General features: G+C 39.5%; 1 protein-coding gene across 1 annotated transcript in view; it reads left to right on the top strand.

Annotated features, from left to right (window-relative positions):
• Window positions 1-5,122: 5,122 nt before the first annotated feature.
• Window positions 5,123-27,483, top strand: part of LOC102791796 (vasoactive intestinal polypeptide receptor 1-like) — a 39,624-nt gene continuing 17,263 nt past the window's right edge. The window contains exons 1-3 of the mRNA XM_006792154.3: window positions 5,123-5,318; window positions 6,065-6,173; window positions 24,815-24,922. Coding sequence (XP_006792217.1) covers window positions 5,211-5,318; window positions 6,065-6,173; window positions 24,815-24,922 — 325 coding nt within the window. The 5' untranslated portion in view covers window positions 5,123-5,210. The remainder of the gene's footprint in view (window positions 5,319-6,064; window positions 6,174-24,814; window positions 24,923-27,483) is intronic.

Here is a 27,483-nt window from a genome sequence, read left to right as displayed (position 1 = left end):
AGTGGCCTCACTAATTAAGATAATGTCCTGTTACACTGCAAACATTACTCAGGAATGGTTTGAATATGACAGAGAGTTCAAGGACTTAGCCTCCAAATTCCCCAGATCACAGTAATGATTAATCTTCTGTCGGATGTGACACAAGTTTTGTTCTTCGAGGCCCAATTTTGCTACTTACAGGACGTAAAGCTGCAGGAGGGAGAAAAACAATATGTGAATGTTAATTGAAAGTCAGTCCTCCTGCAGCTCTCCCCTCTGTTCTTAACCACACCAGCAGACAAGCACAGATTTCACTAATGCTGCTTAGCTTCACGCAGGATTCAAACTGTTGTGTTTAACTAATTTATCATCTCACCTCACAGCTCACTAGTTCTGGCCTAAAAAAGGTTAATGTCTCCTTTTAGAAGCTGCATTTTTAAAACCTGAAAGCAGAGCCCAGAGTAAACTCAGTGCTAACATCTTACACCCTGAATCAAGGACAACTTTATACTTCTTATGGATTTCCTACCATGAAGTATTTTGGCAGCAAAAGAGGGACCTGTGCAATATAAAGCAGGAGTTTTGCACAATAAAGCAGATCTGTGTTCACTCATGACGTTAATTTGGAGCCAGCTCTTTGCAAAATCAAATAAATAAATCTCATATTTTCCATTTGTTCACATATTTAAACAAATAAAGATAAGATTGATTGTTTTGGTCTGAGGAGGATGTGACCTGGATGGTGGCAGTAGAAAAATAGATTTAAATGCTATTTTAAGGTCCAATCACACTTGAATTTCTTGAATTAGTGAATGTTAGTCTTTAAATTTGCAAAGTAAAATGTCCTTTTGTTTGGATCCTAAAGTGGGAGACTGCTGCATATGGGTTTAAGATAAACAAATCTCCCACACGCACCTGCATGACAAAAAGGGGACTGACTCCTCTGGTTATCAGACACTCAGCTGCTTTACAGCATCCTTGCAACATAAAGATTGGCCTCCGCAGAATTGAAACCAGTGATCAAACAGGCGATGTCCAGCCTTGTTGAAATGCATTGTTTGAAAAACAAGTAATTACCCACCAGGCAGCACAAAAACCTTTTGTCCCCAATGTGTGAAAAGGTAACGTGTTATAGGATCACCATTATGGGAAACCCGTGCTGAGGTGACGCCCTGATAACGTGTGACGTTTTTGCAGAGACATTTGTTTTTCAGTTTCACACCTGGAGAAAGATGAAAACCTTCACGACGCCCCTCTATTGTTTGATAGGAGCTCTGGTTGCAGTAAAATGTTTGATAGATTAATCACTCGGTTGCTCTGAAAAGCACTTCAAGGCTGAAACCTATATTCCTGTTCTTGGAAAGCTACTCTTTAGGGGAGGCTTTGGCTTTTTTAGCACTGCACTGCTCCACATTCACATCTGAAAACTGTATAGGGTGACCCCATTTGAAAACCACCTTGAGCGTTCCAGTATAGACTGCATTGTTTAAAGGCATAAATACAGTAACACTTGAGTCCAGTCAGTGAATTTCTTGAAATCATTCTGGGTACTTTGACAGCTGTTCTTTCATTGCAGCCACATTTTGCAGTCCTTTACAGTAAATTGATACATTCATATTCTGCCAAATTATATATGTCACTCTTTCTAAACAGAACACAATCATGTAATGCATCAGCACTAACCTTGCATTCATTTATATACTCTTATTAAAAGAATCAAATCATGGATAATAATGAGACTCTCAGTACTCTGCGTATTAACTTGCTTTTGTTCAAAGCCTGTTTTGATGCAGTTTAAATTGATAAAAAATATGTCTCGCTTTAAACAGGAAGAAAGTGTTGAGAATAGATTCCTTAATATACATCAGAGTTAAAGAGAATATAGTTTGGGATTGATTGTAATATTACAATATAGCCGTTAATGGGTGTAAGAAGGCCTGGAATGGGAACAAAGAACTGGGGTGCTGGGCAGGAGGACAATCAACCCCCACCCCCAGGCCAGGAAGCAAGAGTTACAGAGGGTGAGGGGCAGACAAAGGGCAAACAGACACTACCTTAAAAGGAGGTGGGGGTCAGGATGTCAGCACCCTCGGCCACTGTATAGTGTAGGGTGTTTACTGCAGGGGCGAGGAGACCAGAGGTTATAACTGTAACTGTTGTGTGGGGTTCTTTAGATCAGCCTTTAGTATAGGACTGCATAGGATGCAGTGTGCTGATCTCCAGATGCATCTGTAAGAATAATGGGTAATAAAAGGATTGTGTAAAACATGGAAACATCTCAGCGTGATCTCTACCAGGACCAAAAGAATTGCAGAGACCGGCGTTGTCTCAACAAAAGCAACTACAGAATGAGACTTAGGGTGGTCTACCACTTAGGGTGATAGTGTTGACCTGTTGGTGTGAGAGGGAGATGAGCGTTATTTTCTTAAGGAACATCTTTATTAGACTTTTACTGTGCTTCTATTTCCCCAACAAAGAACACCATAAATTCCTGCTCAGAGCAGCTCCAAGGCCAGATCTATCTTCCCACTTAGCCCCAGATTTACTATGTGGTCATTTCAAAACACAACAAGCAACACAAGTGAAAACATTAACACACACTACCTTAGCAAATTGTCAGGTGAAAGCTAACACTACTGCTGCCCCAGCCGGTTTCTTCATCCAAAAACTCTGTATTCAAACCAGAGTGTGTGTCAACTTGGATTTTTGCTTATCTTTAACTCCAAGGATTAGTCATGAGAATTTTCAGTCTCCTCTACTTTGGAAAGTGATGACAGAGTTGTAATGAAAAACATATTTTTTAATAACTTTTATTATAACAGGATTTTTGGGCAAAGATCATGTGAGTCATTTTGGGGGCACGGGGAACTTCCAGAGAGGAGAGCAGGTAAATATGGTTGCAGAAGATTATTTCGCCAAAATTGTTAACAAACGACTTGGATCCTTACTTTTGTTTTCTTTGTGATTGGCAGTTGGCTTCCAGAAGGCCGTGCCAGAGGAGAGTGGGCAGGCAGGTGAGTTTGAAGGAGATAAAAGCAGCTTGGATTTGCAGAAAAATCCTTCCTCTGCAGATGAACAACATGAAAGTCTCGCAAGTGACTTGAGTCCAAGCTTGGTGCGAGAACAAGGTCAGGAAACAGAAGGTACACTCAAGAAATCCAAGTTACTGCTGCAAAGGTGACAACAACCAGGTGAAGAGTGAAGGATCTGGCCACCTGTCCAGGGTGTACCCCGCCTCTTGCCCTAAGCGGGACAGGCTCCAGCTCGTCTGTGACCCTGAATTGGATAAATAGAGGAAAATGGCTGGATGGACGATAGACAGGTATGGTGGCTGGATTGAGGGCAGGACACCAAGGCCTGACGCTACTCCACATGACAGCAAAAGAGATAGCAGGAGATGAGAGAGACAGGAAGTGAAAGGATGCTGGCCTGCTGGGACCATGATCAACAGCGACTGTGACGCCAGATCAAAGAAGCAAGTTGAAACAGCTTAACAAGCTGATGGCTGTCTCTCACATCAGGCTAACTGTTAATTACTCATATTTAACAACTGCTGGCACACCTCTAGTAATTTCAGATATACTCAAATCAAACTGCTCATTGTTTAAAAAGATATTCAGCCCTCCAGCCTCAGGTACCTGCACAGTTATCACCATTTTCACAGCTTCCATAAGCTCTGATACCAGAGACTTTCTAAATATGGGAACTATGACTCTCTGGTCTCGTAGCGGGTGCTCACAAGTCCAGAATCAGTCGAACCCTATAGAGCTGTAACCTAAAAATGTAACACTGATGAGATAAAAAAAAAATGTTTTATTGTATTTGATAGAATACAGGCAAAGTTCTGGTTTTTAATTTTTACTTTTGTTTTTGACATTTTGCTTATTGCAAAGTACCTCTCTGTAAGGATGGGGATTGCCACAGCTCCAAAGACCACTTTACTGCATTTGCCATTTAGATTTCACACATCAAAGAGCAGCAGTAGAGAATTTCTGCCAGCAGCCACCTGACAGCACTCATCAGGGACCACCCCAACCAGCTCCTTTCAGATTCATGTACAATTTTTTATGCTTTGCTTCCAATGTGCTTCTAAAGTCTGTTGTACTTATCATTTTAAAAGCTACTGAGCGAGCATCTCCAGTTTTAAGTCGTTAACCAACCAGTCAGCGGACATAAGCAGAGCATCAGTGTTTTCTCCAAGAAAAACAAAAGGAGACTAATTCATTTTATTCTCAATTCTCATGTATAGTCAGTAACATATTTGTCAAATTCCAGCTTTATTGCATGAAGCAGCTTTACGTGAACACCCTCTGCATAAATCACAGACAGCTTTGGTACAACTGGATTAACAATAAGTAAACTGGCTCTGCAGTTTTATATAGCTCCAAATCAGAGTGCCAAAACCCCCATTTGTGTACCACTCAACTGTAAAAACTGTAAAAAAAAAAAAGTGCAGCATCTTTGTGTTCTTTCTTATGAACAATGCTAAACCCAACCCTTACCATGAAAGCAATTTAATAATAACCATCTTGAAAAAAAAAATAGGGGGGGGCAAATGCCCACACAAGCTGAAATGACATGGCACCTATGCTAATATAAGAATACATACGGTTACGTACTGTTTATTTTGATTAAAATATGCATCATCATTTTTGTGTGAGCATTACAATTGTTATTAAAATATGTGACTAGTACATTTCTAAATGCTTGACACTTGCACTCCACCCCCTACACACAGGCGCCATCTAATAATGAACGTCGTTTAGTAGGTCATGATGTCTTCTGTTAATAATTAATTTGTATTCCTATTAGCCTGTGTACAAATACAAGCTTTTTTTTTTGACACTTTTAGGCTGACTGTTGGCATCTTAGTCATAAATATTTACAAAATATAAAAATGTGACTTGAAAATAGGCCATTGGCTGTTTCTTTGTCTTCTTCTTTTTTAAAATTTTTTTATTTTTAATATCTCGCACCCCCACTCCCATGTCTCTGAATGGCGATATTCATTCATCTGCACACAGCAGGAGAGAGAGAGAGAGACAGAGACGGGAAGAGAGAGAGAGAGAGAGAAGCTTTCCTCTCCCTCAAGTTTCCAGCTGGCAGGGAGAAATAGGTTGACACAGTACATGCTCGCACCGAGGCTATAAAGAAGAAGTCAGGCTTGAAGAGGCGGAAAAAAAGAACAAATAAACCTGGATTTGCGCTCTCATCGGCATCCGGTGAGGGATATGAAGAAGACAGATAAGAACATGGAAATGAACTGTAAGGGTTTGAAAGGACGACAGGGGAAATTTGTTGTCCTCATCTTTTATCTCCAGATGTTGTTCAGCCCCGTGGTGAGTGGCATTTTGATTCTTTTATTTATGCGCACTCGCAGCAGAATCTTCCTGTCTGCCAAGGTGCCGTTATCCATGAAGTGATTAAAAGCTGCTCAAAGTGAAACAAAGTCCCTTTGGTGTGAGCTTTTAACACGCAAAAACGCTTTTAATTAGAAAACGATCTTCTCAATTACGCCCTAATGACATCTTTACTTTAATACCCCTTTTCACATTGTCCTCTGCCTTCTTTCTCGCTCTCTCTCCGGTGCATGCATCAGACCTGAACGGCAAATGTCCTCATTAAGCTGGAGGCGCTAATTAGCGACCGGCATCCATCAACCTGCGACTTTATCAATCAAAGAGCAAATCAGCAGGGAAAACGTGTGTGTATGTGTGTGTGTGTGTGTGGCCGGGGGTGGGGGGGATACAGAGATGTTGTCTTACAGATCGGAGAATGAATTCGCAAAAACGGGACCTGTTCTTTAGTATGATTCAAATTCTGGCTCATGAACTTGTAAGCATCAGGGAAGTCACGCTTAAATGTCGTTTTTCCTTTCTAGAGTGCAGGCTCGTTATCTGCTCTAAAACTATGTCTGTTGTTGATGTTTGTTTAATAAACTGCATTTCACTTCCAAGTGCCCCCCCCCCCCCAAATTGCTGCACCGATTGGCACCATAACTCCATCAGGCTCCGAGCGAAAGAAAGTCAGCTTGTGCACATGTGTCCGCTTTCCTGTAGATAACTTAGTTGGATCTTATTTTCAGGCCGAAGCAATTCATCCGGACTGCGCCATCATCTCCCAGCACCTGAGGGCTCGTGAGATATGTAGCCAGACGAGGAGGAGCGAGGCGCAAAACCAAACTGACCGCAGCGGTGGGTTCGCGCGAGTGTGTGTGAGTGTGTGATGCTGCTTTCTGTTTCTGCAAACACGCAAACATTTCAAGAGATAAGCAAGAAACGTTGGCGCACTGGGAGAGGATTTTAATAGACTGGAATGTGGGCTGATCTAAAAAAAGGAGTTTTGAGATGGGCTGGGGAGTGAAAGGTACAACAAAACGCGTTTTTACGCTCACAGAGGAACACAGTGCAGGTTAAAGTTTCCGCTATTTGCGGTTTGGTTGGATGTCTTCTTCTTTGTGCTGTGATATTTGCGTCCTTGTGAGAGGCAATTTGCTTTCAACACGGAACAACAAAAAAAAAAGAAGAAAAAAACCTTTGATTTTATTCATTTTTAGGGGGCAAAGGCTTTTCATTTATTCAAATAGTTATTCATTGAGGAAAATATGCTTGCTACAAACTGAATATGTACCAATCAAGTATTGTTCATTTGACCAGATTCCATTAAATTGAATATTTTACATCGTACTTACGTAACAAAATTACGTGGAAAATTAGTGAGCATATTTTTGAGTAAAATCTAGCAGCGTGCAGGATGCATATCATAAAGACCAAACATATAAAAAGAACCATACCGGTGAAAACATTTGGAGCCTTCATCAATGAGCAATGAGCAAGTAAACCACTTGAATTAACTAAAAATTATGTTTACATAAGACAAATCCTTTAAATTTCTACTTTTTTAAAAACCTGCATTTCTTTTATAACAGATTAGAGTCACAGCTTTGACTGGTTTCCTTTCTTTAAATGACCTGTTTTGACAAACCAGTGACAGAAAATGTACCAGCGACCACCACAGCAACTATACAGTTTAACCTCTGAGGAGAGACCATGGTTTTAAAAAGGTCTGAAAAGATCAGCTGATTAACCCAATTTTACTTTTTAACCTTATCAACCATCCATTTAAGCTTCTGTAGATGCTTTCTTTCTGACAACGATCACAGTAATAGGTGGTAAAAGTTCATATGTCTAATGGAATAGAAATAGCAACAGAAAGGACTATACGCATTTAAAGTGACAAAACAGACAAAACAATATAGAATATGCCTCTGTGATTAAAATCGAATTATAATATAGGATAAAAAATAAATAAGCAGAACACAATACATTTAAAATAGTGTCAAATTAATTCACTTGTATTGTCTGTACAGCTTTCAGGTACATTTTGTGCTCCTTGCTCATTCTTTAGTTTTTACACCACCACATAATATGATATTCCTACTTTTACTTATGTAAATGTTACTGTTTGTCATGTGATAGTATATTAAGAAGAAGTACATCATAGTAACATAGACATTAAAACTATAGTCTATTTATTTGTAGTAGTTCAGTTGTGTTAAATCCAGTAACACTGGAAAATTGTGTTGGTGCACTACTTTATCTCCATAATGACCTTTTTCTCACTCTTGTCACCTTTACTTCCTCCTGGTGAGGTCTCACCTGCTCATTCTTCCAGTGTGACTCACTCATTATTATTATTTATTCATTTTTTTAAATTAATGAACTTCCATCTCCCCGTGCACTTTAATGTCTCCATAGCAGACATTTCATCAGATACTACCTTAATACAACAACAACAACCTAAAAGTTCCCTTCTGTGAGAGTGAGGAACTTTAACATTTCCAAACTAATCTGATCTTAATTAATAGTGAAGTGGCACAACACATCAGTGCAAAGTTGTCATCTGCTGCTCATTACTGAGATAAATGTATTTTGATAAAATGTGTGTTTGTGCCACATTTGCATAATAGCAACTGTGCAGATGACATGTGTTATCATGCAGAGATAGAACCCAAAGAGACATGCCGATTTGAACCTTATCAGCGGCTCACTCCTAGTGGTAAAGGGCCCTAACAGATGTTACATGAGCTGTACCAGTTTGAAATGTGATGGTTTGATTCAATCTAATGCCTGTTAACACTTATTTGTATTGACAGTTTAATTTGTTGGTTGCAAAGAAGTGCTCTGTGCATCACAGTGTATTGCCTGAAGTCCTGCAGCAGTCTGAACCTATAATAGGGTCTCCTGATCCACCCAAGTATAGGTTTCATCACATAGGAAAGTGTGTCTTCTAAATCCAATTTGGGAGCTGGTTGCACAGGAGATGGGCGTGATAGCTGAAGGTTCTGCCTCCCATTTTACTTTCAGAAACTCTAGAAATCACAAGTACGCCAGCAATCTGAGAGTGAAGTGCTATAGTGTCATAATGTGGTGTGAGGTCTTTAAGATCTGATAGGGCCTGGTTAGTTAAGACTTTGTATGTGAGGAAAAGCATTTGAAATTCAATTCTGGCTTTTACAGGGAGCCAATGAAGAAATATTAATAAGGGAAAAACACAATCAAAGTTTGTTGTGGCTCAAGCCTTAGAGCAGGTCATCTACTAATCCCTGGCTGCTCCAGTCTGCATGTCAGATATCACTGGGTAAGATATCAAGTTTCTCTGCGATGCCCCCGGCTTCATTCGGATATAGCTGAATATCGTCTGCATAGCAAGGAAAATATATGCAGTGTTTTCTAATAATATTGCCCTATGGAAGCATGTATGATGTGAATGATACAGATCACTATGATATTTTGTCCAGAGTGCCCATTTACATGCTCTCATCTGTTTTAGTCTATAAGATAAGTCCTTCAAGTTTACGGACCTTTAAAATCTTTAAAAAATACTGTTGATTACTATGGAATTTAAATTTTAACAATACTCTTTCTGTCCCATCATCAGGGGGAAAATGTATATTTGTCCAAACATCTGTAAAAGTAACAATATCTTCACAGTTAATAAATAAGAGCTTTCTAATGTACAGCTTGTCATTGTGAGTATGTTAGCATGCTGATGCAACAAGAGTATACTCAGCTGTTGAGAAAAGGTTAATGGGGTAGGCAGGTGCACTTTTAATGCTATTGGAAATGATAGGATCAAGGACCATGCCGTCATCTAAAATACAATACTTATGTAATTTCCGTTGCTGCGTTACGTTTATCTTCTGAAGCATCATCAATGTTTGAGGGTTCATTTTGTCCATGTTTTCTTCATTCTTCTCCCCTGGAGAGGTCCTTTGGAACATTGGGGGAAATCTGCTACACAGCAACCGATTTCATATTAAGTTTTTTGGGTTATGCAGCAATATAATGTATTATTTATTTGCATAAATGACACATTGAAAGAGAAAACAATTAAATATCCTCCTTTCTTTCTGGACACTTGCACAACAATCAGGTGATTTTCGTTCATGTGCAGGGAGGAGGAAAATGCAAAACATTTACATTTTTTGTGGAGTGGTGATATGAAGATTACTTTTATTTTTGTTGCACATAAGGACAAGAGGGGGATTTGTGACCAGGGTAAAACAAATACATTATACTGCTAATCCAGCATTGGCTATGTGCAAGCATCTGCACAGACATCATGCTAAAACCAAGCCAGTTAAAGAAGCCAGAGTGATATTAAGGCTGAGTGAATGCTTATTCCAGCCCAGCAGCATCTTCAACAGGTAACAAAGGCATCAAATGCACTGGAAAGAAGAGGAATGAAAGTCAGTAGAAGCAAGTGTGAGAGTTAGAGGGAGACAGGCGTAACAGTGAAACTGTAAAAAACAGAGGTAATAATGGTAGGTGAGTTTAACCCTTTAAGACCTACCATAGAACCAAGTCCGCCAGAGCTTATATTATATTTTTACATGCTGTAGTGCCATTTTTGGGAGCATTTCAAGTTGATATACATCAATACAACCATTACAGCCTAGATTTTAATAATATGTAGGAATTAAGTGCATAGTAATTACATAAATTGCAAAAAAGTGCAATAAACTACAAAAAAATTGAAAATCGTTTTTGTTTTTTTAACATATATTTCTAGTTAGAGAAATTTAAGAGGCTTATCCCTCAAAACTGTAAATACAAAAAAGTTGCACAAAATAGTTTCCCACCACAGGAAATTTATTTTGAGTGTCTTCATAGTTTTATTTTTGAAATACACCAATTTTTATATACTGCAGGAAAAACGAAAATAAATATTATAGTGCAAATTTGCAAAAAAGCAGCATATGCATCAAAATAAACTATTTCCAGCAGTGCAATATGAGTCCTAAGCATCCCAGAAACCATACAGAAAGTCATAAAGTCAAACATAACTTTTAAAAACACCAGTATAGGCTCATTGAGGCCCGGACCGTAAAAAACTACATTTCCGCGAAAATGACGTCACTTCCGGTTTCGGGCAGGTCATGCCGGACATGCGATAGTTCGCGCTGCCGTCTAATCCAATGTAGGAAGTGTTACAAACAGCTGATCGGATCGGCAAAGCGTGTTTCTGGAATATTATGTTTTTGTTGCTGCAAGCGCTTTTTATGCAGTTTTTGCAAAGCTATATGTGGAAGGAAACTGTGACCGAGGACAAGCTGATGGCATAAGATGTAAGTACAACTCCTCAGGTTTCATATGCAAAAAAAAATATTGCGCTAGCTCACGTGGTTGCAGAGCTACCGGGATTTAAAAATAGTTACGCAAAACAGAGCGTGCCCGCTCCGACCGGTTTTAAAGGGTTAAATACACAGGGTGGAGATTGTGCAGGCAGGGTGGAGTAAGGCAGAGTGATTTGTTAAAAAAGAAGGATATCAGCAAGAGTGTAAAAGGAAGGTTTACAAGATCGTCGTGAGGCTTGCTATGATTTGGAGATGTTGGCACTGACAAAAAGACAGGAAGCCAAGCTGAAGATGTTAAGGTTTTCATTCTCAATGACTAAAATGGACAGAATTAGAAATGTGTACATCTGAGGGACAGTGGACTGATTAAGATAGACAGGCAAGGCCGAGATGGTTTAAACATGCGCAGAGAAGAGATGGTGGATATACTGGACAAAGGATGTTAAGGATGGAGCTGCCAGAAAGGGAGTTAAAGAGGAAAACCACAGAGAAGTTTCATTGATGTAGTGAAGGAAAACATGTGGAGGGTTGATGTGACAGAAAAAGATGCTGGGGATAGGGTGAGATGGAGGCAGATTATCCACTGTGGCGACTCCTAAAGAGAGCAGTTGAAAGAAAAAGGAGATATCTTCAAATGCTGTAGCAAGGGCATCAAATACATGTCAGTCTTTTATGCATCTCTAAGTCAGCAGAACAGAGGATCTCTCAAAAGAATTCATTCAAGTGACACCAAGTTAGCTGCATCATCTGGCTGTCTAGCAGTCCTCATTAATTCCTTATTATTATCCTTATTATTTCTTTTTTCACAGCTTGCCAGGCATTAAATGAGTTGCTTGTGAGATTGAAATGACAAATATGATTTTACCAAAAAACTATATAAACAAATACATATGAGATCAATCCCTTTCTGTATTGATCCAGCCGCTGGATTGGAGTGACTGTAGCTCAGGAGGTACAGCAGGTCATCTACTGATTGGAAGGTTGGTGGTTAAATTCCTGGCTCCCCCAGTCTGCATGCCAAATACTAACCCCCACTTGCTCTCCGATGCATGAATGCATATGAATGTATGTTAGTTAGGAAGCACTGACAAAGCATAGACAACAGTGCTTGTGTGTATGAGTGAATGCTGTGTGTTAGAGCGCTTTGAGTACTCCAGGAGTAGAAAAACGTCATATAAGAATCAGTCCATTTACCATTCCTTTCTCTCATAAATGAACTGATTGTTTGCAACTGATGATGCTTTTACTGAATTTCAGTTTCAGAATACTTAACAATGAACCTTCTGCACATTTCGAATCTTTGGTAAATATATTGCTGAAGATGATCTAATATTGAACATATCAGTGTAATTACAAAGTAAACACAGAAAATTAAAAAAAAAAAACTATAACTCTGATGTGGGATTAGTAGGGATGGAAATTTAATGATTCAAATGTCATTATCGACATCACTTACCGATTTGATTCTTTATTCATTCTGATTGATTCTTATGTACTCCAAGGAGAAATAACTACTCATTACATTACATTACATTTCTCTGTAAAATGACCTGAAATGCATCGTCTCCTAATTTAACAATTTGAACCATTTAACAATAAAAACAAAGGCTTCAAGTTGTCTCACACAAATTTGTATCCCACTGAATACACGGTCGTCAGAGTCATTCTACTTTTTGAAACATGAACAGGTAGAAATGCGGGCTACAGCCAAGCTTCAGTTTGCTACCTGCTGAAGTTTAGGGTCTGGCTGTTGGGCTGGGTTAGGCATTCACTTAGCTTTAACATCATTCTGGGTTACTGGCTAGCTTAGCATTAGCATGCTGTCTGTGCAGATGCTTACAAAGAAACAAAGTTGTGTTAGCAACATAATGCAGCTGTTATTGTCCTGGATGCAGTTTTCTGTTTAACATTTCGCTCTTGTTTTATAGTGCAATGAAATATAAATAAAATGTCCATATCCACGCTGCATCACCAATTTCCTCCCCCACACACTAAGTGAAATCAGCTGATTGTAGCACAAGTGCAGTTGGAACCAATGAACAGGATGAGCAGGCAAGCAGAATAACAATTCCAAGGAAATGAACTACTGGGAACCGGTTCTCTATAAGATTCCCATCCCCAGGAGTGAGAACTTTTGCCACTGCCACGACATCCTACTTACACAACCACACTCAGACTTACGGCAAGCATTGTTATATGTCACCCAGAAAAAAAATGTGTGTTCAATCAATAGATTAATTTTCAAGTCGCTTTAAAAATCAATCTTATAACAATGAATACACTTATTGTCATGGTAAGCTGTGTGGCTGGCAGGATGAAGGACCCAAATGCAGAACTCGTACACGCAAAAGTAAACTTAAAATGGCAGCTTTATTTGCTGGGAAAAATAACCCATAAAATACAATCACAATAATCAAACCCAAACTAAGAACTAAACACTAGGAAGCTAGAAAACTAAGACAAAGAAAACTAAGAACGCAGAGGAAACACACAGCAAAGAGGGCACAATGCAACAACAGACAGAGGAAAACACAGGGCTTAAATACACAAGAAGGTAATGAGGGAATGAAACACAGGAGGAGAGCACAGCTGGGAATAATCACACATAATGAGACAAACAGGAAGCAAAACTAAATATACTGCAAATGGGATAAGGACTATCAAAATAAAACAGGAAGCATGACAAATATGTGAATGCAGACAAGACACTTTAACAGTATGACTGGGGGAATGAAAACAGAGACAGGACTAGAAACTGAGAAATGGAGACATCAGTGACCAGGGGAACAGAGGGAACAAGAAACACTGAGACAAGAGTAACTAAACGTGGAACACAGGTAAGACACAGAAACCAACCAACCCAGGACCATGACACTCATGTTTTCTAAAATAACCATATCTGGGGCCAAAGTACTTGTTCTTCATTAATATACTCGTCCTGCTCTAGAAGTAGTAAGTCAAAGGTTTCTATTGCAAAATATGATCATGTGATCATAATCAACCATATGTGTACAGTCATCCAAAAAAGACAAAGACACAATCAAACAAACAAACAAACCGAAAAACATATGTTTGCACAATAAACATTAACATTAATAACACTGAGAAGTCAGTTCAATTCATGCAGTGTAATAAATGAAGATGTTATCGAGTTGCCGCCTCAGCGCTGCTCGGGAAACGCTCATTTGTGTCCAAAGTTATTTCATACGTCACTGTTAATCCTAAATGGGGTGACATTCATGGATAAGTGTATAATACTCTGGAGATGTCTGTTAATCAAAGCCTAAGAATAGATCCCTGCTCAGTGTGGGTTAAAACTCTTTGATCTGAAAGGAAATGTTTAAAATGAATCATCAACCTCTCGACATTTCAGTTAATTGTAAACTCTAGCAGTTTATAGAACTCCAGAAGCACTGGGGAATAAAACATTTCAGCTTCTGAGATGATTGTTTGCAATTCCCCCCGCAGTTGAACACAAAGATGTCAGAAACAGTATAAGTTTCCATAATTTGGGGTTTTGGCTGCACTCGCTCTGGCTTTTGTTACATGAATGAATGAGGACAAATGCAAAAATCCTTAACATAGATCACATAATTGTGCCTCTTTCATTGACACCTCTAATCTCAGGCTCAGTGTCTGTATGACTCAAGCCCAGAGATCTAAGTTTAAGCACTTCCAAGCGGGAACTCTCTTATGGGAATTATTATTGCACCACTTGAGAGACAGCAAAAGTTTAATTTGAACTTGGAAGCAACACAACATGTATGAGGAACACAAAACAGCTTGAGGTAAACAACTTAATATAAAACTTGGTGCATATACACTTCAAAGGACCTGTTAAAAAGGCCTGCGGAAACAAATATGGAACAGAATGAAGAGTCTGCAGTCTTCTGACAGTCCTGTGAGAAACATGGACAGGACTGTAAGTTTTTGGATTGTAAGTTGTAAGCTGCAGCTAACAACAGTGTCATGCTTGAACTAACTTGTATCACACCCTGTCAGAGCTTGTTGAAAATCAAAAGGTTTTCATACTGTTCCTTAACGGCAGTGAAAAGTGAGCTGTCGTAGAGAGTGACGATCCATTTATCCATCCCGGGTCTGCATTTAGGAAGTGTCCAGGAAGCATCCCAGTCAAATGCCTCCTTTGACCTTGAAATACTTAAACTCTCCAACCCAGAGTATCTACCCTTTTACAGCCGAAAAAAAGGTAGATTTTCTCACCTAGGAGCATGTTAAATATAAAGATTGTTTTTAATACTTAGACAAAATACTATATTTCCTCTACCAGGCTTTTGGCTGAGTCAGAACAAAGCGTAGAGCCCTGCACACTTCAGATTTCATCCTGCTACTTCTATCAGGATTCACATCATCACTAAACACTATGATCCAGCTCAATGCATACCCATGATATAATATCACATCCACGATATTTGACATTAATGTTGGATGCTTCTGCTGTTTATGATCTTCTCCATACTTTTCTCTTCCCATTATTTTGTTACAAGATTTTTTTTTCAGATCTGTGCAGGCTCTTTCAGATGGTTTCTGTCAGAATCTAATCTGGCCCTCCTGGCCCTCTCTGTTTCTTTTTATAAAGGTGTCCCTTGATTGTACACTTGAGAGTGTTCTTGACTTGGTTAGAGGTTTTAAAGTTGTTTTTCTTAATCATGGAAATAAGCCATCATTCACTTTAGTTGTCTTCTTTGGTCTTTCGGGGCTTTTGACGTTGTTGGGCTGGTCAGTGCATTAAATCCTTTCAAGAATGAACCAGATTGTTCATTTGGCCGCTCCTAAATTTGTTCCTGATTAGTTTATTTTGTTTTTTCAGTACAATGGTCAATTGCACCAACATGTCTTTGGGCCTCCTATTTCAAATTACACTGAAAAACTGTACAACACAAAGTCAACACTTCAGATATCATGTCTGCTTCAATAATCATGAAATTCCATGAGGGAACAGGCACCATCTGGCCATGAAACTGCTTGTCAGTCAATTGTTGCACTCATTTTGAGCCTCTGAAAATGGGGGACTGTGTGTAAAAATGATTGAAATTCCTAAATGGTTAATGCAAAAATCTTTAAATCTGTTTAATTAAGTCCTGCAGTCTGCACTTCAACAACATGTTGGTTGTTTGGTTTCAAATCCATTGTGGTGGTTTACAGAGACAATACTGCAAAAAATTGGGCCAAAAATTTGTCCCAGAAATTATGGAGCTAACCGTAAATGGTGAACCACTCACTGTTTAAGTAAAATGGATTAAAAAATTTTTTTACACTACATGGTCAAAAATAGTGGGCAAACCTACACATTGCACCTACAGGAGCAGTTCAGCCTTCAAAACCCATGAAATGAAGCTCCCAGTGCACAGGTTTTGTGCTGATGTTAATGTCAGCGGAAGTTTGGAGCTCTGCAGTCGAGTCAGCAAAGCATTGGGGAGTTTTACTACTCTGCAGCTCAGCACTTGGCCAACCCACCATTTACCTCTACGTGGTTTGTCACTTTTGCTTTTCTAAACATTTCCACTTTGCAATAATATCACTTACAGTTGATCATAGAAAATCTAAGTCGGAGGTCAATTCACAATCTGGCTTTTCTATTTACTTTTCCTGTTACAGTACCACACTCAAATTGATAAGCTCTTTAGAATGTGGTAATGGGACGGAAAACACCAGAATTAGAAGATTAAGAGGTGTGGTCCAATACTTTTATCTGATATAGTGTGTTTATACTGAAACAATCCACATCTGTCACCTTAAGACAAAAGGTTGATTCTGTTCATCTGGACGGAGCGTTTTCAGTGGGAGAAACGTTTCGTCACTCATCCTAGTGACTTCTTCAGTCTTAGGTGACTGAAAGTTTCCCCAACCTTTTAAACAGTACGTTTGCACAATGACTGAAACCAGCACCACTGAATGAACAATCGTCTGAGAGGTCAGTTTCTTGATCATTAATATGCAAATTGTCATGACCATTGATCAATGACCATGAGTACCATTTACAAAGAGTTGTGGAATGTCTGCAATTACACCATTGTAAGATGGCGAAAGACGTACCCTTAGGCTTCCTGCTCAATTCCAAGCTGGTCTTTCCCTTTTAATCTAAGACACTTCATATTGCAAAACTCTACAAATTAGTGGTGTAGAAGTACAGAGTGGTTAAAAATAAAGTAAATTTGTACTTACATACATAAATATTTGAGTAGATTCATGCATTTCATTACTAAATTGCTGTAATGTAGTATTGGCAGTGGGTGCACTTCAAAGCATCTACATCTGTTTTTTCCTGTGTATAGTAAACCCACGTGCTGTCACTGTGTCAGGATATGCCACTGTCCTAATTCAAACTGTCATCGTGCACCAAGACTTTAGAAAAGCAGCAATTTTAGCACATTTGGTTCCCATTTTGGCATCCTCTCACCTTTACAGCTTCATAGAGCTTCTATATGGAGCTTTCAATATGTGGTACAGGTACAACCAACGGCATACAGTGCACTCTAATATTAGATATGTCTGACTTTTTATGAATTTACCTGCCGCTTTACATTGTAGCAAGTTGATTTAAATTCAACCCTACAAGCTGCCAGATCATTTTTGCTCTGCACCTGAAATTCAATAATTAAATCAGGTCTCCCTTCAGCTATTCTCTTCTTGACTGTCAACAATGCTGCAGCTGAGAAAACAGATAGGACTCCGGTTTGGGTTTGTTCGTTCTCTGCCATGAAACGGAATTATTTTGTAACTGTTCTCTTTGTTCTGTAAAGATTAGACCTCTCTGTGTAAACCTGATGACAATCCTCCCACATACAGTGTGCTTAAGAAGACGTTTCCCTCTCACCAGATTTAAATTTGAGGATCCGGTTTTGTCTATAATCAGTGAGAAATATCTGCAATCTTGCAGAATGCATTTTCCTAATCCTTGATGACCTTGTATAAATCTTCTATTTCGTATAAATCTTTTATTTCGAGCTTAACCCCAGCAGGTAGTTAACTGCAAGCTTGTATCCACTATGTAGCCATTGTTTTTACTCAGAACTTTACTTTAATCGCCTTATCCACAGTAGATCTTACCCCCCTCACAACAAGATGCTCTTGACAGGGAGTGGTTTGAAAAGCATTGTTTCTCAGGCTGTGATTAATTCTGGCTTAGTGTGGATGGAAAGCCATGAGAGAGGAGAAGAGGCTCTTTTATAATTAGCTGGTTTAGCGGAGACATAACAAGCTTTTTTTTTAAATCTATTTTTTTTGCTGCACATATTTGTCTTTAATAAGATTAATTATGGTTATTCTGCTTTTAGTATCACAAAAAGCATGCAAGCTTTATCCTGGAACTGTCACAGACAGCCAAAGGGATCCAAAAGAAGATTGTGGTACAGACAAGAACAGTTTATTACCAGGTTTGCGGTTTAATTACATTTAATTAGGGTTGCCCAGAGACTGTGGGTTGCAGAAGGTAAGTGTGAGTGAGTGATCAAAGGTATGCTGAATTAGCTGAGCATGAACTGGCTGAAAGAGGGAGTTGCAGGATGAGGTTAACAAAGTATGCAGATCACTGAGCGATGCAGAGCTGGGCAGGAAAGTTTTCATATGCCCTACTATATAGTTGTAGTGCAATGGGAAAACAGCTGCCAAGAGCAAGGGGAGATGTACAGAGGGTGCCAGTCCACCACAGAGGTGTTTCATATGTTCTAGTTCAAAATTAAGGACCGAGGTTTCCTCTCCTCTCACTGTTGACTAGGGCAGTGTCCACCATAGCAACAAGCAGCTAAAAGTAGTTGCAGGGACTAACTTCTGTATAGATTAAATTAACTAAAGCAGAGGTGCAGAATTGCATCTAAGCTTTATTAAGGCATTTGCATTTTTCTAAACAGAGAGGGGACCAAAAATGTGGCAGTACAAGAAAAGTACGGATAACAGAATTATCCAGTGGACATCAAGTGTTCAGTGTCTGCATACAATTTTCAAGACAATCCATCCAGTAGGTTTTGAGTTATTTCATCCCAAAGAAAGACTGACACTTCTAGTCATAATGGAGCTAACAGATGAAGACATGAACTGTAAAACATGCATCATCTGTGTGTTTGGGGTGTGACCTGCTGTGTTAAAACAACCCCACAATTCATAGCGCCAACCCTTGAGATACCAACTCACTGAACAAACACTGAGTGAGATGACAGATGATGTGAAGCATCACTCCACACAATCCCCTTTGTCATTTCTGAATCCTCAACTTCAGGAACATCAGACCGAGTCAGCCTGACAGCCACTCAGTCCAACCATCCAGGGGTCTCTGCGAATGCACCCCTGTTTCACTATCGCTTCCCAGGGTTACGACGGGTTGCGGATTATCTGATTAGATGAGTGCAGTTGGTTTTGTGGGACAGAAAAACATTATCATAATGGATTAGATATGGTGGCTTTATACAGATGAAGTGAGGCACAGAGAGAAAATGGGAATTTCACTCTGACAGAGTCACCGCTCTGTCTCACATAAATGTCAGCAGCCACTACACGGCTTAAAATTCACCTGCAGGGCTCATGACTGAGTGCTGAGCTGTTTAATCTACTATATAATGAAGATTATATCAGCCTTTATTTATATATATAGATATAGATCTATATCTATCTCTCTCTCTCTCTATATATATATCGCTCTCTCTCTCCATATATATATATATATATATATATATAATATGAATAAATAAATAGGGGCTGATGTAATAAAGGCTCTCAGCTACCCTATCTTCTGTTTGCAAACAAGCTCCTTCCTCCAGTGTCTGCTTTTGGGTCCACTCTAACTTGACACTCTCGGCCTTCCTTTCTCTGTATCTTCATTCAGATGACATGACATGAGGGAAATTGGCAGACGTCCTGACAATGAACAGTAAGAGACAAAGGACTTAAATACACACATGAGGTGATCAGGGGAAGTGGAGACACATGAGGAAAACGGCTGACCAGGGTAAACATAATGATGGACAGGAAATGTAAACTAAAACACAAACACATGGAAACTGGACTTTCAAAAGAGAGAGATGAGATAGGGAGCAAAAGTGGGAGAAATGGAGGGAGTTGGGGCAGATGAAGAAAGATACAGCGGGAGGAAGGGAAGAAGATATAGAGGGAGGAACATTGGGACAGAGGAAGATTGAGAGGAAGGGAGGAAAATAGGTAAGGAACGAGATAGGGACAGAATAAATGGGGGTAGAAAGGCAGTGAGGAAGATAGGGAAGAAGACTGAGAGGGAAGTAGATGGAAGAAAATTAAGGGAAAGAGGATGGAGAGAGATAGGGTTGAACAGGGAGGGAGATAGGTAGGAAGACATCAAGTGAAGAACTGTAGAAAAAGATGAGGGGGGAAGGGAAGGAAAGAGGAAGGGAGGGAGGGAGATAAGAAGAAGCGAGAAAGGAAACTTGAGAAGAATGAGAAAGGTAGGGGGTCAAGGATGAAGGAAATCTTTGTCCTTAAAGGGCAATGTGTTGTACAGTCAGCAGAAATCACACAACCATCAAGCAAAATGCAATAAATATGCACAAATGTTTTTAAAAATGAGCAACATTAACATTAAGAACACAATGAGTAGATAAAGAATAAGATGAAGGGAGTGAGGGATGAAGGGACATATGGAGGAGGACAGGGAGGAAGAAGGGGGGAGATAAGGCAGGAGGGAGAAAAAGGATGTTGATGTTGTCTAGTCAACAGGATAATTTGTAATGCTACTTTAATGAGCATAATAAGTTCTGCTCTTGTAATAGGTAAAAATATGTTTCTATTGATACATAATAACCTTTAGAAACAAGCGATTGTTTCTGTATGTGTAGAAATCTCATTAGCTTCATCAGTTTCTCTACAGACATCTTTGCTGCCCTTTGTCACTTTTACATGATTCAGTAGCTTTCTATCATACACTGGTTTCTTTTTTCTCATCTGTTCTCTGATGTAATCCCACAGGCTGCCTTACTGTTTCTGCCTGCTTGTTACCTGAAATCACAAAGGTGGGGAAAATAAGGAAAAGTTTACTTGGAGATAAATTATCTGAATTTCAGGAGCGTGACCACGCCTCTGACCACGCCCCTTCCGGTTCTCATCTATATATGACCACTCAGTTCTACAAGCTGTTCGTTCTCGTTTTCATGCCCCACCCTCTGTTTTTCAGTTCTTTCACTTCTCATTAGTACATGGGGATCTGCCAGGCCCTGGAGCTGCCGCAAGTCCCCTCAGAGGACTTCCCCAAACCGCAGCTCATTTCATGTTTAAGCCATTCGCCTTTATCTACTAAAAAACGCTAAAATGGGGACGCAGGCCCAGCTAGAGAAATATTTTAAATGGATTTAACTGTCAGGAACCAAGGTTTACACGTACAGATGGGACCCAAAGGCAAACTCAATACAAAATTCACGGGAACTATGTACAGATTTATTTCTTTAACATAAATGTCCAGGAACAACCAAGGGAATGAGAATATAACTCAAGCTGAAGAAACCGGGAATTGAAATGCCCTGGGAAGCCGTGATCGGGGGAAGATGCAACAGAAAGGGGAAACAATTACTCGGGTGCAGGAGAACGGAGAGTCAAAACTAAACAAGAATTAGAATGCTGCGGCTTACAATCAGAGTCAGACCGTGGGGCTCGGAGGGGAGGGTGTCCGTGGGAAAATCCTAGCAGGGAAAGATGGAGACTGAGGGAGTTCTCTCGCATGCAGAACAGGCAGGAGGGCGTAATATTAACACAGGTAACAAAATGCCTGAATAAACTCAGAGCTTAGGAGAACCAAGTTATTACCAAGAGTGACTAACGGACTGGGGTGGATCAGCCGTCCGCACTGGGTGAAATAGCCCTGCTGCCTGGGATGGAATACAGGTGTGATGCTGATGGTCCAACCCGAGGGCGTGGCCACTGAGGCAACACGAACACTCCCCAGATACTGCTCCCACGGACCATGACATAAACTACTAGACTAGAGTCTTATTGTACCATTTTAAATGACTTGATTTTGGATAATCTTTTTGTTTTTTTACCGTGTTTTTAAATGGGTCCCGCCCATGGACACTAAGAAAAACAAACAGGCACAAAACAAACCCTGATGGAGTCATCCAGGGAGAACTGAGAGACTCTGGGAACAAACTAAGAATAAACTAATCAGCAGTTTGTAAACTGGTGCTAGGGCAGATTTTAATAATAAACACATCTTTAAAATTGTCAGTTTTCATCAGGTTCTCACATTAATTGCAATTACCACAACAACAACTTCCAATTTTCTGGTTTGGAGCAGAAAGAGACCTCCAGACTAGTTTGTCCTTGATTGTTGTCGTGCTTCTGAAGCGGATTCCTGGGAGTTCAGTAAAAATCTCTCATAAAGTATTATTACTCTCAGCAGTTTCCCATTTTTTTCTTTCTAATCTTTTTGATGCTGTAGCATGCGGCAAAGTAAGGTTTATGAGCTTGCTCTTGCTTTGGTTTAGAGCTGATCAATTTGCTTCTCTCGAGTTATAAAACTTTGTTATGAGCCAGTGTGAACACCTGAGATTTATATCTGTGCGAACATACAACATATCATCGGTGTGTCTTCTGCACCGCACAGTTTTTTTGTTTGGAAAAATGTTAAGTTTCTGCCATTTTCCTAATAACAGATATGTACAGTAGATGGAAAACGTGCATCCATAGCTGTCATCTTTTTCTGACTTAGTTTGTCCTGAAAAGGTATTATTGTGAAGGACCCACTCAGTGAGTTGCACAAAAACATCACTAGTGGACATAAGGTCAATCCGTCTGCGCCTCAAATGGTATCTTAAGGCCACTGGACCTACATCATGTGCTATATTACTTTTTATATATCTAGGTTATCATAAAGTGCAATTCTAGGAAAGAACATGAAACCCCAAACTGAACAAGCTCACTGAAATGAGTCACCAGATTTGAGAAAGTAGAGCACCATGGAGATTTGGCAATAAAAAATTATATCTTAAGTGACTTATTTTGTTACATACAGCCTCTGGTACACTTTTCCCTTTGTCAGTCACCAGTTAGGAAAGTAGTTATTACATTAAGGGTCACAAACACAATCAAATGAATGGCAGCACTAGGACAAAATTTGCCTCACCAACATCCTGCCGAGTGCAGAGCAGTAATCTCCATTTCAAATGCAGGCGGGCTGTGTTTATGTTTTACTCAGACATCACTCTAGCCTCCGAAACTGTTTTATGTTCCTCGAAGTTTATGGTGTCTGAGGATTTGATACTTTTTTCTTTTTTTCAGAGAAGAGATTTCCTTCTTAAAATGTATTTGACATTTATTTTGATCTCACCTCAGCCTTTGGGGTAAATGAAAAAAAAAAACTGAACATTGCCTTTTTAATTCATCACTGCTGTTGACATTTATCCACGGTGCACTGAGATTACTGCAGATATTTGGTGCAGTACACGCTCCGTTTATCAGCACAATTAAAATTGATCAGACAAGCTACTCCGTCCAATCATCCACTTGTCTCCTGTCAAATCTGTCAACTCAGTGAAAAATGAATTAGTCCATTAAACACCGGTGAGTAATCCGCGGTTTATATAGAATGTAGTTGATGAAAAAAAAAGTGAAAGCTTTTAATGTGGGCCAATCACAGCTACAAGACTGTGGACGGGACTTGTCAGCTGGTGTTATGCATCACTTTGGATTTATTAGGTCAGGATTAATATAAATACCCAATTGTAATTATATGAGAGTGAATATGTGACTTGGCAATCAGGTCACCTGAATGTACTGTGTTTGCACATGAAGGCCTGAGGTTTAAATGCATCTGCTCCATTCTTCATAAATAAAACAGCAGGATGTATGTCACGCTGCAGGGAACTCTTCATAACATTGCTGGAGTTCAGGGCTTTTTGAAATGTACTCAGTCTTTCATAAACATGCGAGATGCTGAGGCTGTTGACGGACGACTGAAAAGCATTAGATCTCATTTTTCCTTCGTGGTGCACATAAAGACACCAGATAATGTTGGTACTATAACAGAGATAATACAGACACTGATGTAGCATATAGGGTAATATCTACATAGCTTATTGGAGCTCAGATTCTTTTTTCAAATGTAAATATATTATTTACATATCTAGTATTTCTACTGTATTTCTCAAAAAAATGTTTTTAAATGATTATTTCTTTTACTTATCTATTTTATATGTGGATTTTTCTGTTTGACATCTGTTGTTGACAGTAAAGGATACATTTCATTGTACAGGGAAACATGTTTCTCTGCTGTGCATATGACAATAACTTTGAAACATAATGATTGTGCTTGATGGCGAGGGGATCATCACAGTAATTGCGAATCATCCTGAATGGCACAAAAATGTCTGAAACAAACTGTAATGTCAGTTTAATAGTTGTGGAGGTATTTGTGATCAAATGCAGCAATGGGGACTAAACACACAAACATACACACACTCACACACACACTATCAGAAAACACGAGAAGGTTTTCAGACTCAAAACAAAGTTTGCTTTCTGTTTCACAGTCTGAGCTCTGAAGACGAGAGAGAATGGAATAATGATTTGTTGCCATTTTTCCGGATTGGTGTGACAGATTGGCAGAGCTAATCAGCTGAAGCTAATTAATTAAAAGTCCAGCATTGAAAATATACTCAAGTAACATTCAGAATAGTCGTGTTTTAATAGTTTAGTTATACAAATCTCAAGCCACATTTCATTTAAGATTAGACTTAAAACTTTTCTTTTTTCATAAAACTTTATAAACTTGATAAAACTGCCCCTCCCTGAGGCTGGTTCTGCTGGTTTCTTCTTGTTAAAAGGGAGTTTTTCCTTCCCATTGACGCTTGTGCTTGTTCATAGGGGGCTGACTGATTGTTGGGATCTTCACCTTACAATATAAGCAAGGCTGCACCTATTTCCCATTTGTAACATATGAGGGGTAGCTTAAGACTTTTGAACAGTACTGTACATTTAGTAAAAATTGCAATTGGGAAAGCCAAGCCGTAAAGCTGTAAATGTTTGAATAAATTTAGTGAACTTAACCTTTAGGATGCGGTTTGTGGAAGTAGAGTTATTCTCACTAAAGCTTGACAAAAGAGATATTCAGCTTTGCAGCTGGATTTTGCACTAAATCTTGAGCATCTGAGTGTCTATACTGTCAGTATTGTGACAGTGTTATTAATAACTTTCTGTTGCTTCTCCCTCTGTCTCTGTTTACAGGATGTAAAACAGAGTGGGATGAGATCGGGTGCTGGCTGCGAGCTGAGGTTGGGCAGGTGGTCAATTTGTCCTGCTCTGAGGTCTTCCAGCATTTCTCCAGCAATCAAGGTTGGTTCCTGCACCAGCCTCAGTGAACACAGAACAGCACAGATCCTCATAGCCAAATCATCTGATCACCAGCATTGTTAAAATAATATAATGTAAAAATCCAATTCTTGGATGCTGTGCTGTCGCACCAGTACTAAGTCTAATTATCTTCACTGGATAATCAGCAGAGCTAATGCAGGCTGGAGTCACTGCTGGAGAATCATAGCATGTATTCATGTATGTTTGTTGGCAAGAATACACACACACACACACACACACACACACACACACACACACACACACACACACACACACACACACACACACACATATATTATGCTCTAGGATGTTTTTGGCAGAAGTGGTTTGAAATCTTGTCTGCAGGGTTCATTCATCACAATTTGACATCCTTTTCGGCTGCTGTCTCCTCAAAGAAAGTCCTTGTGACACCATCAGAAATAAATTCTTTCTTTATAATGAGCTGTTGCATTTAGCAATTTTTATATTTACACATATGTGTGTAAATAATGCACATGTATCCACATTAAGATTTTTATTAGCTTTTTCTTTGGTTAAAACAATTACATGTTTTGCGACTATTAAACTGGTCCTTATAGGACAACAAGTAAACGTTTAAAATGACGCACACAGACAGAAATATTGGTCTGTGCACTGTTGTATTGTTACAAGATCATTAGAGGAGGGAAAGCCACATTAATTAACGAGTAATGCTCTTTCCTCCTTTACCTTGATGGAAATAACGGCTCATTATGATCTGAATTGCTGATCACCCAAACAAACAAGAGGCTTTGCTTTCAGCTGCACAGTTTGCAGCATTTGGACTCCAGTCAGTTTCTGTTTGCTCAGAGGAAATAACGAACAAAGAAAAAAATCCTCCTGTCATGTATTTTTATGCATCTTTGTTCTGCTAAACAGCAATTCTTCTTTTACCTATGTGCTATCTCTGGCAAAGATATTTAAATACACAGTCCCACAAATACCAGATGACTTTCTCCTGTCACCTGCTGTATCCAAATGAACTTTAACTAAAAGCAGACGTCAGTGGACATAAAAGAATAAAACGTTTTTTGACTCAAAGCATGATGGACCGAAATAGTCTCAGAGAGGAAATACTGGTGCAAGTGTACCGGAATGATGACTTAAAGCTTGTAGGTTAAAACAAGGCGTGTAAAGCAATTGTTGATGAAAATCTGGATCTTGCTGGTAGTGGTGTTTGTCACCCGCCACATCTCGGACCCATACAGGAGGACTGCTTTCACATTAGTGTTGAAGATGCGCTGACATAAGGCTTTGGAGTTCCAGATGGGTCACAGGCTGTTGAATGCAAGCCTTGCTTTGTTGATCCTAACGTCTTCATCTGCGCCACCATCACTGTTGACTATGCTTCCTAGGTAAATGAAGCAGTCCGTTTCCACCAAGTCTTTTCCCTGTAGCTGCAGTGGATGTTCTTGTCGGTTGTTCAGCCGCAACACCTCTGTTTTTCTGACATTGATCTTCAGGCCAGTCTTTTCTGCCTCCTCAGCGAGCCGGGTAAGCTTTTCATCAACAAGTGCTTTCGACACATCCTCAACATCAGATGGCCTGAGAAGATCTCGAACACAGACCTGTGGAAGAGAACCAGCCAGAACCCGGTCGGTCAAGACATCAAGAAGAGAAAATGGGGCTGATAGGCCACACACTTCTAAAACCAATCGACAACGTCACAAAGTAAGCACTGGACTGGAACCCACAAGGAAAAAGGAAAGTGGGGAGACCCAAACAGATGTGGAGAAGATCTGTCGAGAGCGAAGTGAAGGCCGCCAGAATGACCCTAGGCTCTATGCTCCACCAGGAGTCTACAGGAAAATTGATTTGATTGATTTGTAAAGCAATTATGATTCAATATTTAATTATAAAGGAATTGATCAGCTCATGGTTTCACAAGCATTTTGCAAATTTCTAAATATTCTTTTTTTTTCCCCTTTACACAGCTGCTGGGAAGTATATCATTTACTTAAAGTGTGTCTCTTCGATATGTTTATGTGAAAACACTGCTGCAGAAAATAGGCTGCCCTGAGCTTGTGGATGAGGTTCTGCATATTGTTTAACTGTCCAGCCAGCAACTTCTGTTCCATCTCACAGTGTTGCTTTTGGTGTCATTAGTCAAAAATCACTGTAAACTGCTGCTTTGTGCTAAACAGCAGATATATTCTCATAAGAAAGCACAGTGGAGACTTTAGAAGATAAAGGACCAGATATTTCCAAAAGAGGTTGGAAGAGACCAAAGTGAGCTTCAATAGACTGAGCAGAGGATTCGCTTCAAATATAATGGAGAAAAAGAAATTAAAAGATGATAATGGTGTAGCAGTTATTAGCCCTGAAAGATAGTTTCAGTAGGTTTCATACAACACTTTTTTCTTCACTTTTCAAGAATCCTAAAAGTTAAACTTGACCAAAGGAGGCAGGGTGTAATTTCAACAGCATTTCACAACAAAAAGGGATGTGAATAACACATTTTCATTCAGGTAGATTTAAAATAGCTGGTATTGTCAGTCAGTTGTGTTGTAAAATGTATAAAAAGA

Source organism: Neolamprologus brichardi, chromosome 18 (genome assembly GCF_056152115.1).
Source record: "Neolamprologus brichardi isolate AB-2024 chromosome 18, ASM5615211v1, whole genome shotgun sequence".
Taxonomy (NCBI): Eukaryota; Metazoa; Chordata; class Actinopteri; order Cichliformes; family Cichlidae; genus Neolamprologus; species Neolamprologus brichardi.
Note: the sequence above shows the minus strand (reverse complement) of the source record. Positions and strands in the feature narration are given on the sequence as shown.